Source organism: Mobula hypostoma, chromosome 8 (genome assembly GCF_963921235.1).
Source record: "Mobula hypostoma chromosome 8, sMobHyp1.1, whole genome shotgun sequence".
In the NCBI taxonomy this organism is placed as follows: Eukaryota; Metazoa; Chordata; class Chondrichthyes; order Myliobatiformes; family Myliobatidae; genus Mobula; species Mobula hypostoma.
Genome location: NC_086104.1, coordinates 48,496,656 through 48,515,224, shown reverse-complemented (window position 1 = coordinate 48,515,224; position 18,569 = coordinate 48,496,656). Strand labels below are relative to the sequence as shown.

Here is an 18,569-nt window from a genome sequence, read left to right as displayed (position 1 = left end):
ACGATAAATATCTGGCATTGCTCCTTATTTTTAAACTTTGCCCTTGGCATTAGACCAGTTAGGGGAAGTCTTCAACATTTATACCAGTGAACTCCCTTTAACATGGCCACAGCTTTTTCATGTAGTGATGATGTGGCTCAGGCTAATGAACTTCAGGGCACTGAACAAACACTCACAGAATATCCACTTTATTAGGTGTGTCCTATATGTAATAAAGTGGCCACTGAGTGTATGTTTGTGGTCTTCTGCTGCTGTAGCCCATCCACTTGAAGGTTTGACATGTTGTACATTCGAAGATACTCTTCTGCACACCACTGTGGTAATGCGTGGTTATTTGAGATACTGTTGGCTTCCTTTCAACTTGAACCAATCTCCTTTGACCTCTCTCATTAACAAGGCATTTTCACCCACAGAACTGCTGCTACTAGATGTTTTATTTTGTTTTTTTTTGCATATTCACCATAAACTCTGGAGACTGTTCTACATGAAAATTCCAGGAGATCAGCAGATTCTGAGATACTCAAACCACCCCAACTGGCATTAACAAACTTTCCAAGGTCAAAGTCACTAAGATCACATTTCTTCCTCATTCTGATGTTTAGTCTGAACAGATTGAATTTCTGCCACCTGATTAGCCGATTGGATATTTGCAGTAATGAGCAGGTGTAAAGATGTACCTAATAAAGTGGGTATTGGTTGTATATTCTTTGGGTAGATACATGGCAAATGGAAACATAGATCAAATGCTGTTGTGATTGATGTTTCAATCTTCCAGCTGAACAAATTGAAAGCTGGGAAAGTACTTTGAGTCTGTTTGTGTGACCAACAGTCTTTCCCCCAAGATACGAACCCAGAATACTTCAGAAAATATTGCTCCTGTTTAACTGAAACTGCTCCAGAACTAAGTACCTCAGGACTAAAATGAACCTCACTGCAGAATGCTGCTACTAGTTCAGGGCTGCCGCTCAATGGTGATGGTTTTTCATCTCCAGAAAGCTAGTAGGATCATCGCAGGATTCATTGAGGCAAACTCAGATTGAGCAGTTTCCTGTGCTAGTCCACTTTGAATTTCTTATTGTCCACAGAAAAATATTTTTACTTGTTTTAAAATACAGTTCTGACTGTTGGCCAGTGAAGCACACCCACTGACAAAGGACGTTAATCTGGTTGTAGAAAACACTCCAAGTTTGTTGTTTCGACTCTTTGTGGCAAAGCTCCTAGCTGACCTAAACATCACTAATCACAGCCTTGTAAAGGACCTGAATGGGAAGTCAAGTAAAATCTGGACAACACTCAGCTCCTTGAGGACAGGCCAGTGAAGATGTGAAGTGCTTAATGAGCAAGACCACAACTTTTGACCCTGGTCACTCAAATCAGACATTCTGAACTCCTGCCTTGGGAGGGCCAAGTCTGGAGGCAGCAATTTTACATTTGAATATGTTGCATAGATTGTTAAGGTTAGCATCCAGCTATGGCGGTGTTCTTGGATAATTGAAAATACTTTTTGTTTTAGGTCGAAGAGAATCCCTCTCATTTCCATGCAACACAATGCATTTGCAAGGATTTGGGCTATTTTGTTTCATCTATCAATAACTCTTAGTAATTTAGTATTGATCACTTTGCCATTTATCCTTGTGTCATTGCCAACTCCAATGGTCTCCATCATCTTAACTATTTGAATAGCGCAGAGTATCAACTACTTATCAGATCAATTAAAAAACAGAGGCAGGTTTCCGTGGAGAATCTTGAGATACGTTTCTGCTTGCCAGTTGTTTTTCCTCTCTTGGCAGAAATTATTTATTTTCCCTTAGTTTGATTCTGGGTCAGTTTCAGTGCGGTTAAAGGATTTTTTATGAGGATACTGTGCTCCAGTGTGAGTAAGTGTTTAGCATTCTGCGTGACATCTGCGGCTCACTGATAAAATTCAAATGAGGCTAAATTCTGAAAATGGCTTGGGTCTCTCAGCTGTGGCCTTGAATAAAATGTGAAATCAGCATTCCCCAGTTGTTACTTTGATATGTTCATAATATAAATATTCTGATTTCAGCAAGTGTTGCATTTACACACGTGTATCTCCAGAAGGTAAAGTGCATGGAGGTGGAAATATATAATTTCCTAAACTCTCAGTGCTGCAGTGTGTGTATGTGTGTGTGTGTGTGTGTGTGTGTGTGTGTGTGTTCTCTTCTGAAATTCTGTTCCATTTAAGTCAGTGGAGGCAAATTTCAGAAGCAGAGTCCAGTGTGTAGCTACTATTATGTTGCACTTTTATGTAATGAAGAATGAATGGTGGCCTGATTAGATGAAGATGTCCAGTTCAGACAACATGCTCATCCATTCAACTCTGCAGTTATCAAGGTAATGATTCTCCCTCATATGGCTGATGAGATGTGTGTAAGCACATTACTTCATCTTCCCAGGTTGATAGTTTTGACAAACTTCTATTTTTCCGAAAACTATAAAGAACATGTAATTTCATCTATTCTTCATATGAAAAGGAATGTAGCTTTGGGCTACATACATAGTAACTGCATTATCTATTTGTTTTGGATCTTTTCTTGATAGTCTGCTGATGCTTATAAACAAGTTTATTTCCTTTCAAGATTTCAGTTGCCTGTTAGTTAATTAATTATGTTGTAGATAGCCGGATAAAGTTCACGTTGATTTAATGTTTTGCTGAGTAAGCTGCTGTACAAGGAAAAATACAGATTATACTTTTATCTAGACACCAGCAACTGAAATGTTCACATGGTATGTATTAGATTATAATCAGGCAGAAATTATTATTCACCTGTGGCTAAACCAATCTGACTTTCAGCTGCGAATAAGAAAATTGCCTTTACAATGTAGTATTTTATTGTGTGACAACCTTTAAGTGTTAGCCTGCCACATCTCTGTATGCAATGAAATTGGTCAAAACTCCCGGTAAATATCATTGTCTGATATGGGGCTTTGGAATTTGCATTGGAGATGAGAATTTGTGCATTTGAGAGCTGTTTTTATGCCTGATCTCAGGTGCTCATCTGAATACTTCTATTTTTGCTACTCTGCTAAGATCACCAATGTAAACATTTCATTTGAGAGTACTCAGAAGTTGTGACCTTGCTGTTAGTTTTACACATCTTAATTATTCTAAATTTGGAACTCTGAAAATTAAAATTGTTTGCTTGAGTATCCTCCAATGAATTATGTCTGTTGTAGGAAAGCAGGGCAGGAAATGACATGGAATACTAGCATTAGTAATTTAGATTGCAGTGAGATAAAATCCAAAGCACCCTAATTAGAAATGGAAAAGAAGTGGTGTTGTAAACAATTAATTTGTAGAGAATGACATTCTTTTTTTTAATAAAAATGATGTGTCTCTCTGTTTGGAGGTGTGTGCACTGAGCCAAATATTCCTGTGGATGGCAGTAACAGGTCTATAATCAGTCAGTGCTTCCCTTGTACAGTGACTACCAGAAAAGGCTCATCTTTGTTTTCAGAATTTGAGCTTGTAAAAATGACTGCTGGTGCAAACATAAATATATATTGTGTAGGTCATATTGTGTGGTCCACATTTCAGGAAATTTGCAGTCTTCTCAGATTCTATTATGAATAGGCACCTCTTGATCGTTTATGCCAACTTACAAAATTTATGTTGACAAACAACGAACAGAAATATTGTGAATTCAAATAAACTGCATGCAATTTATGGGAAAAGTGGCCATTGATTAGGGTTTCTGTGTCAAACTCTTACAATGCAGTAAATTGCCTGTTGGGAGAAGCAAGATTCTTGTATTTTATTCCTTTTTTGAAGAAAATGCTACCCATAGAATCAATTAATTTATGGGAATATTCAGGGCGATGAGCAAGTACTTGAAGTACTGATGTGGCTTGATATATCAAGTGTGTTCCAGGTTGAGGGGGATAAAAGGAATTTTTGTAATTTCTTGCTGAAAGGTCTAGGCCCGACACATCGGCTGTTTATTCCTCTCCAGCATTTTGTGTGTATTGCTCTGTATTTTCAGCATCTGCAGAATCTCTTGTGTTTACAAATTTTGTAATGGTAGGGTTAGATCTTTTTTGGGGGTGCAAGCGTGGCTGTGTCATTATTTTTTCTGTTTGGAGGGTGGTTGGTGATTGGTTTTATAATTCACAGAGAATTTAGATTTTTGAGATGCCTGGTCCATTTTCAACACCCTGAAGTGGTGTTTCTACCGAGGGGTCTTTAGATGTGATTGTGGAGTGGTAACAGCAGTTCTGTGTGCTGAACACTTCTCCTCAGTTCTGTAGTTATTTTGTCCTGAATCATTGCCTTACACTTTTTGCCTCTGCAGATTCTGCTTTACACATTGAATTCTTCCATCACAGTTTTTGTTCCAGATTCCAGCAACTGCAATCTCTTTTGTCTTCCGTCATGAGAACCTCTGTTCTGACCAGAGTCAAAATTCTGTGTGATGTCATGCTGCCATTATGATATCAGCAAATTTATCAATATCCGGGTCTCAATTAATCATTCAAAGGGTTCATGTTTCAGAACTGCATCAAGAAAGTGGAAGAGTACAACGTGCAGAGTGAAATGCTTACAATATACTTGAATTGTGTTTCCAACCAAGATCATAAGTATGCTCACTAATGATATCAAGCAGCACAGGTGAAGTAGAAAAGTTGACATAATTATGTTGATAGTTCTAAAGTAGGTCCTTGCCTCTTTCAATAACCTGGAATAGATCCCATTAGGCCCTTGGGACTTGTGTATCTAATTGTTCAACATCTCTTCTATATCTGCGCACCCCTCCCTGATCTGAGGAATCTCCATGAGCTTTTTGGTGAATATCAACCCAAAGTATTCCTGTATTTTCATGGTCACCTCCTTCGATGCCAGGCGTAAGTTCCCACCTTTGACCTTGAGTTGATTCTACTCTCTTCCTAACTACTGTCTTGGTTTAAGTGTATGTATTAAGTGCCTTTGGATTTTCCTTAATCCTACTTGCCAAGAATATTTACACTCATGGCCCCCTTTTTAGCCTACTTAATTTCCTAAATTCTCTCCATTCTAACATTTCATGTTGCTCTGCTAATATAGAAATTGACATTCCATCGAGGGTATATGTAATAGCCTTGAAATCAAAACAATTAACTATTCACTTTTCAAAGGGCAAACCCTGCTTAAAAATGGTTCTACCAGACTGGTGGGTGAAATTCTGCCCACTTAGAAACCAGTGGGGCATAGTCACTGCCATTAGTTATTGGCCTATTAATATAAAGTAATTTGTTACTTTTCTTTCATTGATATCATAATCAGGGACTTTTGTGTACCATTCTTAACCTTTAATGCCCTCCTGTCTTCTCCTATCATTTTGGATCTCCCCCTCTCCCTCCCATTTTCAAATCTCTTACTATCTGTTCTTTCAGTTAGTCCTGACGAAGGGTCTCGGCCTGAAACGTCGACTATACCTCTTCCGATAGATGCTGTCTGGCCTGCTGCGTTCACCAGCATTTTGTGTGTGTGTTGCTTGAATTTCCAGCATCTGCAGATTTCCTTGTGTCTGAGCATATTTCCAGGAGTACATCATACTAATTCTGTCTGTATTTATTTAAAACAATACTGGGAGGGTGAAATGAGATTCAGTTGGCAGTGGGAGGGGGTGTTTAGATTGGAATCTGAGGGGAGAGTCAACAGGAAGAGAAGCAATTGGAAATAAAGATAAAAATGCAGGAGCGACTGAGCAGTTCATGCAGCACCTATTGACTACTTCAGGCCCTTCAGCAGAACTGGAAAAGTGGGAAAGTTAACATTATTAAAAAAAGAGAGGGGGAGGGGTGATCACAGCAGAAGAAATGTCTGGTAGGATATAAACCAAAGTTATCAAGGTATCAATTACTTTAAATATCACAAGTTAGAGACAGAAGAATTAGCAAACAAATTGAAACAGAAAGCTACAGGCACAGGTGTGGAGAGGAATAAAAATGGTGGTTCCACTCATCCTTCCCCACTGACTCCCTCCTGGCAAGTGGAACAAGTGCTACACCTGCTCCTGCTCCTACACCACCTCCCTCATCACCGTTCAGGGCCCCAAGCAGTCCTTCCCAGTGAGTCTGCCAGCGTCGTCTATTGTTTGTGGTCTTTCCGTTGCGGTCTCCTCTATCTATATTGATGAGATCCAACGTAGATTAGGGGCTGCTTCATCGAGCACCTTTGATCCATTCACAGCCAAGGGGAGGGTTTCGCAGTGGCCATGCCTTTCTGTTTGTTTTCCCTTTCCCATTCTAAAATGTCAGTCCATGGCCTCCTCTACTGCCATGATCAGGCCACACTCAGGCTGGAGGAACAACACTATATATTCCATCAGGGTAGGTAGCCTCCAACCTGATAGCATTAACGTCAATTTCTGTAACTTCTGGTAATTCCTTCTGCTCCTCCTTCTCTCTTTTTCACTTTCCATTGTGGTTCCCTTCTCTTCTCACCCAACCATCACCTCTCCTGGTTGTTCCTCCTCCTTCCCATTCTATCATGGTCCACTATTCTCTCCTATCAGATTCTTTCTTCATCATTCCTTTACCTTTTCCACCTATCACCTTCCAGCTTCTTACTCAACCCCCCCTCCACCCACCCACCTTTCCCCCACCTGGTTTCACCTATCACCTGCTAACTGATCCCACCAATGATTTCTGCTCCTACTCCTTCCCCTCTCCCTAGCACCTTGGTGCTTGGAAGTAGGTACAGAGGAGCTGTCAGGGTTAAGTTTTTTACGCAGAGAGTGGTGAGTGTGTGGAATGGGCTGCCGACGGCGGTGGTGGAGGTGGAAACGATAGGGTCTTTTAAGAGACTCCTGGATAAATACATGAAGCTTAGAAAAATAGAGAGCTATGTGTAAGCCTAGGTAGTCCTAAGGTAAGGACATGTGCGGCACAGTTTTGCAGGCCGAAAGGTCTGTATTGTGCTGTAGGTTTTCTATGTTTTGTATTCAAGCTTCTTCCACCCTCCTTTCCAGTCCTGATGAGGGGTCTCAGCCCAAAATATTGATCGTTTATTCCCATAAATATTGCCTGACTTGGTGGATTTCTCCAGCATTCTGTGTATGCTGCTCAAGATATCCAGCATCTGCGGAATCTCTTCTGGTGGTGGTTACCTAAATTTGTTGAGATTAACATTGCATCTGGAGGGCTTCACTGTAACCAAAGATGAGATAAGATGCTGTGCCTCGGGCTTATGATGGGCATTGTTGGAACAATGCAAATTAGGTGGGACAGATAACTAGAAGTTCTGAGTCCCCTTTGGGACTGAACAATACATGGAAAGAGAAAGCTGGAAGGCAGGAATATATTCAGCAAAATACAGTAAGCAGGCAATGAAAGAAAGGCAACCAGCAAATAATATCAGGATACGGACAAATAGGACAAATTTAAAGGCCTGAGATTTGGAGTACACTGTATCTCCCATATCAGAATCAGGTTTATTATCACTGGCATGTGTCATGAAATTTGTTAACTTAGCAGCAGTTCAATGCAATACATGGTATTATAGAAAGAAAAAGTAAGTAGATCAATTACTGTAGGTATATATATATATGTATATTAAATTGTTAGATTAAAAATAGTTCAAAACAGAAATAATATAAAAAAGTGAGGTCGTGTTAACCAGTTAATTGGGCCATCAGTTAATCAGGGCAGCTGCTTATTTGGGACAACTCAAAGAGCAAAAAGTAATGGTGAATATAGGTAGCATTCCATTTGTTTACTTGGATGGCATTTGTTCTGTGCTGCTTAATTGGGACAGGTGACTGTTGCCAAGCATTGTAATGAGCGTCATTCACGTCCACCTGGGTGGATGTTGGACACTACACTGCTTTGAGTGAACCGTTTTTAAGTAGCATCAGTTGTGTGTGTTTGTGTTCAAAAAAGCAGTGATTTTTTGTCATTCATTGGTTGTTGGTGAGAAATACACAATTCAAAACTATTTTTTTCATTGTGGTTTCAAGCGTTCAGGCTGGAGATACCAGAAATGGCTGGGAGTGAAAATGAAACGATTTCACTACTTCAACAAGTTACTTCAACTACAAAGAATTTGAATGTATCATCTTGAATGTTACAATGAAGATGAAGATTTGGAGAATGCAATTGTTGAAGGCATTGTATGAAAAGCAGCCCATTTTCTACAATAGGAGTCTGCCTGATTTTGTTCATTTACAGTCAATCAAAAGAACATAACAGCGTACATTGGATGAATTTCTCTGTCAATAACTATTAGGAATTAATACATAGTTTTTTGGTACCGCAGTAGATTGGATAGTGTTTTGATTTGTTCTGTATTTTATTTTAAATACATAATTTGTTACTCAGCTAAATGGAAGTTCATCTTTTTATATCGTTTTAACTATTTCTGTGAATCTTTGGCTAATTGGGGCAGCTGCTTAGTTGGGCCAAAATGTACTGGTCCCAATGTGTTCCAATTAACTGGACTCCACTGTATTCCAACATATTCAATATGAAGGAATGCCCAGAAAAGTTGTAAGAAGTATATTAGTTCTGTTAATAAGGGTTATATTAGTAGTGTTTAGAAAGGATATTGCTGGTTGGATCAGAGTATAGAGTTAAAATCAGTTTGGGTGGAGCTACGAAGTGAAAGGAGCAGAAATCATTGTTGGGATTAGTTTATGGCTCTCTGAATAATAGTAATGATATTTGGCATGTAAAAGTGAAAAGGATCATCCAACAATTGTGTCATACTTTAATCCATATGTATACTGGGGGAGAAAAAAAAACTAACATTCTCAATAGCTATGCCATTCAGAACTCTTGGATGAAATCCATCAGGATATGCAGATTGTCTACATCATATACAAGTTTGCTGAGAACACCACTGTAGTGGGCTGTATCAAAGGGGGTGATGAATCAGCATACAGGAAGGAGGTTGAAAACTTGGCTGAATGGTGCGATTAACAACAACCTCTCGCTTAATGTCAGTAAGACCAAGGAACTGATTGTAGACTTAAGGAGAGGGAAACCAGAGGTTAATGAGTCAGTAATCATCAGAGGATCAGAGGTGGAGAGAGTCAGTAACTTTAAATTCCTGATGTCAATATCTCATGGACTCATCATGTAAATATAATTGTGAAGAAAGCATGATAGCGCCTCTACTTCCTCAGGAGTCTAGTCTCTGGAGGTTTGGCATGTCATCAAAAAGCTTGGCAAACTGCTATAGATGTGTGGTGGAAAGTGTGCTGAGTAGCTGCATTATGGCCTGGTATGGGAAAACCAAACCAATGCCTTTGAGTGGAAAATCCTACAGAAGGTAGTGGATTTGGCCCAGTACATCATGGGTAGAGCTCTCCCAATGACTGAGCATGTCAACATGAAATGTTGCCATAGAAAAGCAGCATCTGTCATCAAAGATCCTCCACCCAGGACATGCTCCTTTTCCTTTGCTGCCATCAGGTAGAAGGTATAGGTGCCTCAGGTTCAAGAACAGTTACTACCCCTCGACCTTCAGGCTGCACTCATTTAAGGACTCTTTTATATTGTTATTTCATGCTTGTTATTTATTGCTATTTATTTATTTCTGCATTTTCACAGTTTGTTTACAGTTTACAGTTACTGTTCTAAGATTTGCTAAGTATGCCCGCAGGAAAAAGAAACTCAGGGTTTTATGTGGTGACACATATGTACTCTGATAATAAATTTACTTTGTCTTTGACTTCGAGAATTTGTAATCCTCGTGAGTGAGACGTGCCGCTCTGTTCCCTTTTCCTGCTGCCTCCTTCATGCTACTTTCTGGCTGAATTGGGAAGAATGCTTTTAAAGACTGGTGCCCTTCTCTGATTATTGTGCTGTAGTGTGATTCAAGTTGTACTAATTTAGGATGAAATGCTATCTTTAGCACATTATTCTGGAAGCAAACTATCATAGTGCTATTTCTGATGTGTTTTTGGCCTTTTTTTGCAGATTTCCTTGGTAGAATTTAGCATAATACCTAGTGCATATTTATTGTACCAAAGAAGCATGCAATACAGATTCAAGGCTCATTTACTGAGATAACATATGAAACATATTAAACCTTGTATGTTATGTGATAAATTACAACACCCTTTTTCTCTCCTCTCCCTCAACGTTGCACAAACAAAGGAACCGGTTGTGGACTACAGGCTAACCCCTATAGACATCAATGAATCTGGGATTGAGAGGGTGAACAGCTTTTAAGTTCCTCGGCATAAGCATCACCGAGGATCTCATGTGGTCTGTACATACCGGCTGTGTGGTGAAAAAGGCACGACAGTGCCTCTTTCACTTCAGACAGTTGAAAAAGTTTGGTATGGCCCCACAAATTCCAAGAACTTTCTACAGGGGCACAATTGAGAGCATCCTGACTGGCTGCATCACTGCCTGGTATGGAAACTGGACTTCCCTCAATCGCAGGACTCTGCAGAGAGTGGTGTGGACAGCCCAGTGCATCTGTAGTTGCGAACTTCCCATGATTCAGGACATTTCCAAAGACAGGTGTGTAAAAAGGGTCCAAAGGATCATTGGGGACCCGAGTCATTCAACCACAAATTGTTCCAGCTGCTACCATCTGGGAAATGGTACCGCAGCATAAAAGCCAGGACCAACAGGCTCCGGGACAGCTTCTTCCACCAGGCCATCAGACTGATTAATTCATGCTGACACAACTGTATTTCTATGTTATATTGACTATCCTGTGGAACATAATATTATAAATTTCTATAATTGCACTTTGCACATTTGAACAGAGACATAACGTAAAGATTTTTACTTCTCATGTGTATGAAGGATGTAAGTAATAAAGTCAATTCAATTCAATTTTTTGCTCATTCTTTCATCAAAAAAACTGTATTTGTGAAAATGTTTTTTTTTGTGATATCTCCTTTAATATTTTTTTATTGGCTTGTCACTACACAATGGAAGACCTGTAATGCCTTTGTACTTCTGGGAGATTTGCTTCTTCCTTTAAGAGACTTTGAAATGAGGAAGTGTTGCTTTGCCTCACTTGCATGCTTTTCCTGCTGGGGCAGTTCTATGTTTTGAGATTGCTGGAAAATAGAGTCTTGGTCAAGTAAATATTGATGAGAGGATCTGAGTCAGAAGGTAAATATGTCCTTCTGATCCAACTGCCTGAGGGTCAAGACTGATGACCCCTTGCATGTTGTTTGTGGGTAGTCTGTTATTAGTAGCCATTTTTGCAATTTCAGGCTTTCCACAGCTAGGCCCTACAAGGGTGCCTGCTTAAGTGAGGAATATCTGGCTTGCTTGGTTAAACTAAACATATTTTTAATCTGGCAGCATACAGTGGCATGCAAAAGTTTGGGCACCCCTGGTCAAAATTTCAAAGCATGGTCGATCCACCCCCATGCTTAACAGTTGGAGAGGGGTTCTTTTCATGAAATTCTGCACCCTTTTTTCTCCAAACATACCTTCGCTCATTGCAGCCAAAAAGTTCTATTTTAACTTCATCAGTCCACAGGACTTGCTTTGAAAATGCATCAGGCTTGTTTAGATACGCAAACACGAGGAATTCTGCAGATGCTGGAAATTCAAGCAACACACATCAAAGTTGCTGGTGAACACAGCAGGCCAGACAGCATCTCTAGGAAGAGGTACAGTCGACGTTTCGGGCCGAGACCCTTCGTCAGGCTTGTTTAGATGTTCCTTTGAACTTTTTGAATAGAATTTTGAATAGACATGTTGGAATGGGAATTAAAATGTTTGTCCTGCAGGAGGTTCCATTTTTGGCCAGTGGAGCAGAGGTACATGATGAAGTGTTTTCCCAAATTGCAATGGGTCTCACCAATGTAGTGGAGGCTGCATTGGAAGCATTGGATACAGTAGACAACCTCAGCAGACTCACAGGTGAAAGGTTGCCTCACCTGGAGGGACTGTTTGGGGCCCTAAATGGAGGTGATGGTGGAGGTGAATGGGTAGGTGTAACATTTTGGCCCTTGCAGGGATGTACTGGGAGGGATGAAGGGACCAGGGTATGATCAAGGTAACAATCCTTGTGGAAAGTTGAGGGTGGTAGGCAAGGACAAGAGGAACTCTATCACTGTTAAGACTGCAGAAAGGTGAGGTGAGTGAGGATATCCAGGAAATAGAGGGGATAAGGGGGTGAGGGCACCATCAACAGTGGACGAAGGGAAACCCCATTCTTTGAAGAAGGGGGACATCGCTGGTCTAGAAAGGAAAGCCCCATCCTGGGAACAGATGTGGCAGAGACGAAAAAATTGAGAAAAGGGAAAAGCATTTTTATAGGAGACAGGGTGGGAAGAAGCATAGTCAAGGGACAGAAACCCCAAAAAGGCATTATCTACAATGCTGTATATAAAAAAGCTTTATTTTGAAACTGCTCTGTAAGAGTTATTGGGCAAGAAAATAACACATTTTGTTTATTGACTTTTGGTATACATTAGAAATTGATCTGAAATATTTAATCTTGTGAAAAGATTGACAATTTTAGAATTTGACAGCATGATTGAAATGCGACAGTGTGGTTGAAATCTTACTCCCAATAACTGACAGATGAAACCATTATATTTTGCATTAATAAATCTAAATACTGTAGCCAATATGTGGCAATGTAGCCAAAAAGGATATTGTTTTCACAGATGGTAATTACTTGTGCCATTTGTGTCATCAGAATCAGAATCAGGTTTAATATCACCGGCGTATGTCGTGAAATTTATTGTCTTTGCGGCAGCAGAACAGTGCAATACATAATAATAAAACACTGAATTACACTCAGTATATGTATATTATATAGTTAAATTAAATATGTAGTGCAAAAAAAAGTTTTAAAAATGTAGTTCATGGGTTCCATGTCTATACAGAAATCAGATGGCAGAGGAGAAGAAGCTGTTCCTGAATCGTTGACTGTGTGCCTTCAGGTTCCTGTAGCTCTTTGCTGATGGTAGCAATGAGAACAGGGCATGTCCTGGGTTATGGGTGTCCTTAATAATGGATGCCATCTTTCTGAGGCATTGCTCCTTGAATATGTCCTGGATAATACGGAGGCTGGTGCCCATGATGGAGCTGACTAAGTTCACAACTCTCTGTAGTTTATTTTGATCCTGTGTAGTAACCACTCCCCCCCCCCCCCATACCAGATGGTGATGCAGCCAGTGAGAATGCTCTCCACGGTACATCTGTAGAAATTTACGAGTGTCTTTGGTGACATACAAATCTCCTGAAATTTCTAATGAAATATAGCCACTGTTGTGCTTTCTTTTTTGTAGCTGCAATGATATGTTAGACCCAATATTGAGATATTGACATCTAGGAACTTGAAAGTGCTCAGTTCCTCCACTTCTGATCCCTCTATGAGGACTGGTGTGTTTTTCCTTGTCTGCCCCTTCTGAAGTCCACAATCAGTTCTTCGGTCTTACTGATGTTGAGTGTGTGGTTGTTGCTGCGACACCACTCAACTAGCTGATGTATCTCACTCTTGTATGCCCTCTTATCACCATCTGAAATTCTGCCAAGAATAGTTGTGTCATCAGCAAATTTATAGATGACATTGGGGCTGTGCCTAGCCATATAGTCATGAGTGTAGAGAGAGTAGAGCAATGGGCTAAGCAAGCTTCCCTGAAGTGTGCCGGTGTTGATGGCAAGCGAGGTGGAGATGTTATTTCTGATCCGCACAGATTGTAGTCCTCCAGTTAATATCTATTTGAAAACTGCCTACCATATAATCCAGCGGTGGCCAACCTTTTACATTCCACGCGTCAATTTTTTCACTCATGAGTTCAGATGCGCCATACAACTCTTGTACCCCCATTCAATTCTTGTAAAAATATGTTAATATAAGACTTATGCGTGAAAAAATTGACATATGGAATGTAAAAGGTTGGCCACCCTGGTATAATCCAGGGAATAAGACACTTCACTCATTAGCACTTGCTGAGAATGTATAATTTTTTAAAGTTGTGAGATATTGGTTTGGTAAATTTAAATGTTTCTTAATATCTTTGTTATTTCTAGGTGAAGCAAGTCCAAGTCGTCGAGAAGCAGTAAAAAAGAAGACTGCAGAGTACCTAATGCGTGCAGAGCAGATCTCTACTCAATGTCTCAGGACATCCATGGATGATAGTTCTCTTCAGTCATGGGTTTGTCCATTCTTCAGTTGTATTTTACTTTTGCTTCAAGTTCAAGTTTATTATCATGAGCATATATATCCAGGGTATCAATGCCACAAAAGTGAGCTTTTTGCAGCAACAAGTACAAAATGTAACAAACATGACAAATATAAATGGCATGAAACTAAAATTAACATATTATACATACTTACACAGCACAATAAAAATAACGTAGCGACTCAGTGCAAGTTAAGGGAAATAGAATCTGAGATAGAACTAGTTTTTCCCGGTCAGCTCAAAACCTGATGGCAGAAGGGGAAAGCTGTTGGTGTGGGTCTTCTGGCTTCTACATCTCCTTGCTAATGGCAGTAATTAGAAGTGGTTTCACTACCAAAATGCATTCTTAAAATGTTTTACTGCATAATATGCAGATTTTATCCACCAGAGTGTTCCCAGCTGTCAAGCTGTCATTGTTTTTAAACAACTTGCAGACTGAGAGACCATAAGATAGAGACAATTTAGGCTATTCAGCCCGTCGAGTGCTGTGCCATTCTTAGTGATTTATTTAACCTCACAATCCCTGTAATTAATCAAGAACCTATTAATCTCCTCTTTAAGTCTACTCAATTACTTGCCCTCCACAGCTTTCTGTAGCAATAAATTGCACAAATTCACTACCTTCTTTCAAAGAAATTCTGTGACCATGCCCTTTGGTCCCTGATTTTCATCTCCACATCCATCTATCTACGTTTTTCAATATTTGTTAGGTTTTAATGAGATACTTTTCCAGTTTTCTAAACTCCTGCGAGTACAGGCCCCAGAGCCATCTTCAAAGGCTCCACACACATTAACCCTTTCATTCCTGGGATCATTCTCATAAACCTCCTCTGGACTTTGTCCGATGCTAGCATATCCTTTCTTGGATACAGAGCCCAAAATTGCTCACAGTACTCCAAATGTATTTTCACTAATGCCTTATAAAGCCTCAGCATTACTTTTATACTAGTCCAATGGAAATGAATACTAACATGGCATTTGCCTTCCTTATCACTAACTCAACCTGCAAATTAAGCTTTAGAGAATCCTGCATTTGGATTCCCAAGTCTCCTTGCACCTCTGCTTTCTGAATTCACTTCTCATTTAGGGAATAGTCTACATTTTTATTCCTTCTACCAAAACTCATGACCAGACACTTCCCTGCACTGCATTCCATCTGCTACTTGTTTACCCATTCTCTGAATCTGTCCAAGTACTTGTGCTGGTGCTGTACTTGCTCAGGACTACTTGCCCCTCCTGCTGTCTTTGTATCATCCGCAAGCTTGGTCACAGTTTCGTAGAAGAAAGAGTTCAGGAGTAGAGTGCACTCCACTTGAATTATAAGGAGATTTGATAGGCTGGGACTAATTTCCCTCGAGAGAAGGAAGCTGAGAGGTGATCTTATGGCAGATTATAAAATCTTGAGTATAGACAGTAGATGATCTTTAAACAGGGCAGATAAATCTAAAACTAGAGGGCATTGGTTTAATGATGAGAGGGATGAAATTCAATGGGGATCTAAGGGATTGTTTTTTCACAGAGGATGGTTGGTATATGGAATGAGTTGCCAGAGGTAATGTTAGAGGCAGGTATAATTACCACATATAATTGATGTTAGGATAGGGAAGGGTTCGAGGTACAGGGGATAAATGCAGGCAAATGGAATTTGCTCAGGTTGTAATGATTATGGAGGCTGTGAGGGAGCAAACCGTTCTGTACTATGAATGGTGAGATACTTTACAAAGTTTTAAACAAAATCGATGTTGGAGGTGATGTCTGTGGGGTAGCAGTGTGCAAGATGTTTAATGGACTAGGCCAAAGGGGGGAGGGGACTTGATAAAATCAGCCAATTAAATATTCTGGCCAGAAATAGGCAAGATAATTGGGCCTTGATCATTAGTTGCAATAAAAAGGTCTTCTTCACTGTTTTCCAAGTGAGAATGGAATGTCCAGCAATAAGAAATTATTGTCCATTGGATGTAAGGAGATGAGAAGGTATACTCCATTTCTGCCTACTGCTGATTTACAAGAAACTTCTTTCTCCCTTGCCCAAACCCCAGCAATCCTTACCCATTCCCACCAAAATCAAAACACAGCTTCCTCCTTAAAAACAAACAAGAGAAAATCTGCAGATGCTGGAAATCCAAGTAACACACACAAAGTGCTGGAGGAACTCAGCAGGTCAGGCAGCATCTATGGAATAAAAGTACAGTTGATGTTTTGGGCCGAAACCCTTCGACAGGACTGGAGTTAAAAGATGGAGATAAGGTGAGATAGGGAAAAGGGGATGAGGAATGGTGAAGGGGGGGGCATACTGGAAGTTCGAGAAATCTATGTTCATGCTGTCAGGTTGGAGGCCACCCAGACGTAATATAAGGTGTTATTCCTCCAACCTGAGTGTGGCCTCATTGCGACAGTAGAGGACGCCATGAATTTCCTCTAATCTGAGTGTACCCTTATTGCGATAGTATAGGAGGCCTTGGATTACAAAGTTTTAAACAAAATCTATATTGACGGTAGATTGAATATCGGACCAGCACTGCTAGTGTGCTGCACATTTGTGCAAGATATTTAATGGATGAGGAATCCATGGTCTCCTCTATTGTCACGATGAGGCCACACTCAGGATGGAGGAACAACACCTTGTATTCTGTCTGGTTAGCCTCCAATCTGATGGCATGAACATTGATTTCTCAAACTTCTGGTAATGCCCCCCTCCCATCTCCTTCACTATTCCCCATCCCCTTTTTCCCTCTCTCACCTTATCTCCTTGCCTGTCCACTGACTCCCTCTGGTGCTCCTCCCCCCCCTTTTCTTTCTTCGTTCCATGGCCTTTTGTCCTCTCCTATCAGACTCCCCCTTCTCCAGCCCTGTTGAAGTGTCTCGGCCCGAAACATCGACAATACTCTTTTCCATGGATGTTGCCTGGTCCTGTTGAGTTCCTCCAGCATTTTGCGTGTGTTCCTCCTTAAGAAGTGGTTACATTTATATTTTCAACTTTTCCTTCAGGGACCCGCCCATCGCCAGTGGCTTGATTGTGTCCAATTCTGGTCACCTCTCTTTAGAATGGACATGAAGCCCCTAAAAGAGATTTACTTGAACGGTTCTGGGGCAAGAGATTTTCACTATTTGGTTGGAATGAATAAGCAAAATTTTATGGCAAATGATACAGGAAACCATGAGTTAAATACTACTCTCAGGAACTCCCAGTTTATGGGTCAATAAGGCTTTCATTAGGGAATTACATGGACAATAGTAGGGACATAATTTTCTGAGTTTTGGGGAAAGAACAGGCAAATGGAATTGACAGGTTTTCTCCACCAGTAGCAAACACAGACTGATTGGGCTGAATAGCTTCCTCCTTTGTTGTATCACTGCTATAATTACCAGCTCCACTGTTGTTAGGACAGAAATTTGCTAGAATGTCTGTAGCTTCTTCAGTGTCCTAATATGATACAGCTCCTCCTTGTAGTTACTTTTACATGTGGTACTTGTTTTATTTTTAGGCTGAGAAGGTTTTGTTGACTGGTGATAACTGTTCTTTTGTTACACAATACTAAATACACTTGTGACTTATACATTGCTGATATTTACGAACAGCTGTCACACTCTAAACTTAACAATGATTGTATCCTGACCAAATAAATATCTTCTATGGGGGTTCTCCTTGGTGCTTGATGCAGATTTGAAGCGGAAAGAAATTGCCTTTTGATCTTGCCCACAACTGTTGTGTGACAAATTTAGTTTTCTGTAACTTGGCATTTGCTCCGGTAGGCCATCTTCCTTTAAGTGTTGCTGTGATTGATGTGCTATCTTTGATATCTTCTATTAGCCTCCAGGACTGCTAAGTTCAAGGCCTGCTTGGAACCTGAGGAGTCCTGCAGAGGAGCTGAAGGCCTTCAGAGTCCTTGGGGTGATTGACAAGGTAATTCTTCAGTATCACTTCAAGGGTTCAACCATAAATCAACCACCAGCTGAGATTAGAGCTTTGAAGCTATTGGTTTTGACAGGAAACAAAAGAAAAATGACTTGGTTTGTTGTTTTTTTTTCCACACAGGGAGAAAGAGGATTGTAAGATTATGTAGGTATAATACACAATTTCAAAGGAGATTTCAACACTGGTCTTAAAAAATTAAGATTGTTTTTCTGTGATTAAGTGAAAACTAAAATTTTAAATTCACTTTTGGGCATTTATTCTTTCTGCTTAAGCAACTTTTAGTTTTATTTGCTGCAAAGTAGCTTTCATATTAAACATTGTGTGGGTCAGGGTCTGTGACAATCTGAGAGGTGAAAGTACATGGTGCTATTTAACACCACAATATTATATGACTAGGTTTTAAAAAATTATTACAGTGCTCTCCTTTTCTCTCATATCTATGCATGAGCGAGAGATAATGTTTATCTTAATCCCTGTATTCATGTTTGGAAAGAGAATTGATGCTAAAGCAGAAGCTCATATTGTACAGAGAAAAT

At 40.1% G+C, this 18,569-nt stretch overlaps 1 protein-coding gene across 2 annotated transcripts in view; it reads left to right on the top strand.

The window, feature by feature from the left end:
• rps6kc1 (ribosomal protein S6 kinase polypeptide 1) overlaps positions 1–18,569 on the top strand; it is a 176,498-nt gene that overhangs the window by 93,556 nt on the left and 64,373 nt on the right. For both annotated transcript variants that reach the window (XM_063055798.1, XM_063055797.1), the window contains 2 exons: positions 13,966–14,090; positions 17,929–18,021. In XM_063055798.1, the coding sequence (XP_062911868.1) occupies positions 13,966–14,090; positions 17,929–18,021 (218 nt within the window). The remainder of the gene's footprint in view (positions 1–13,965; positions 14,091–17,928; positions 18,022–18,569) is intronic.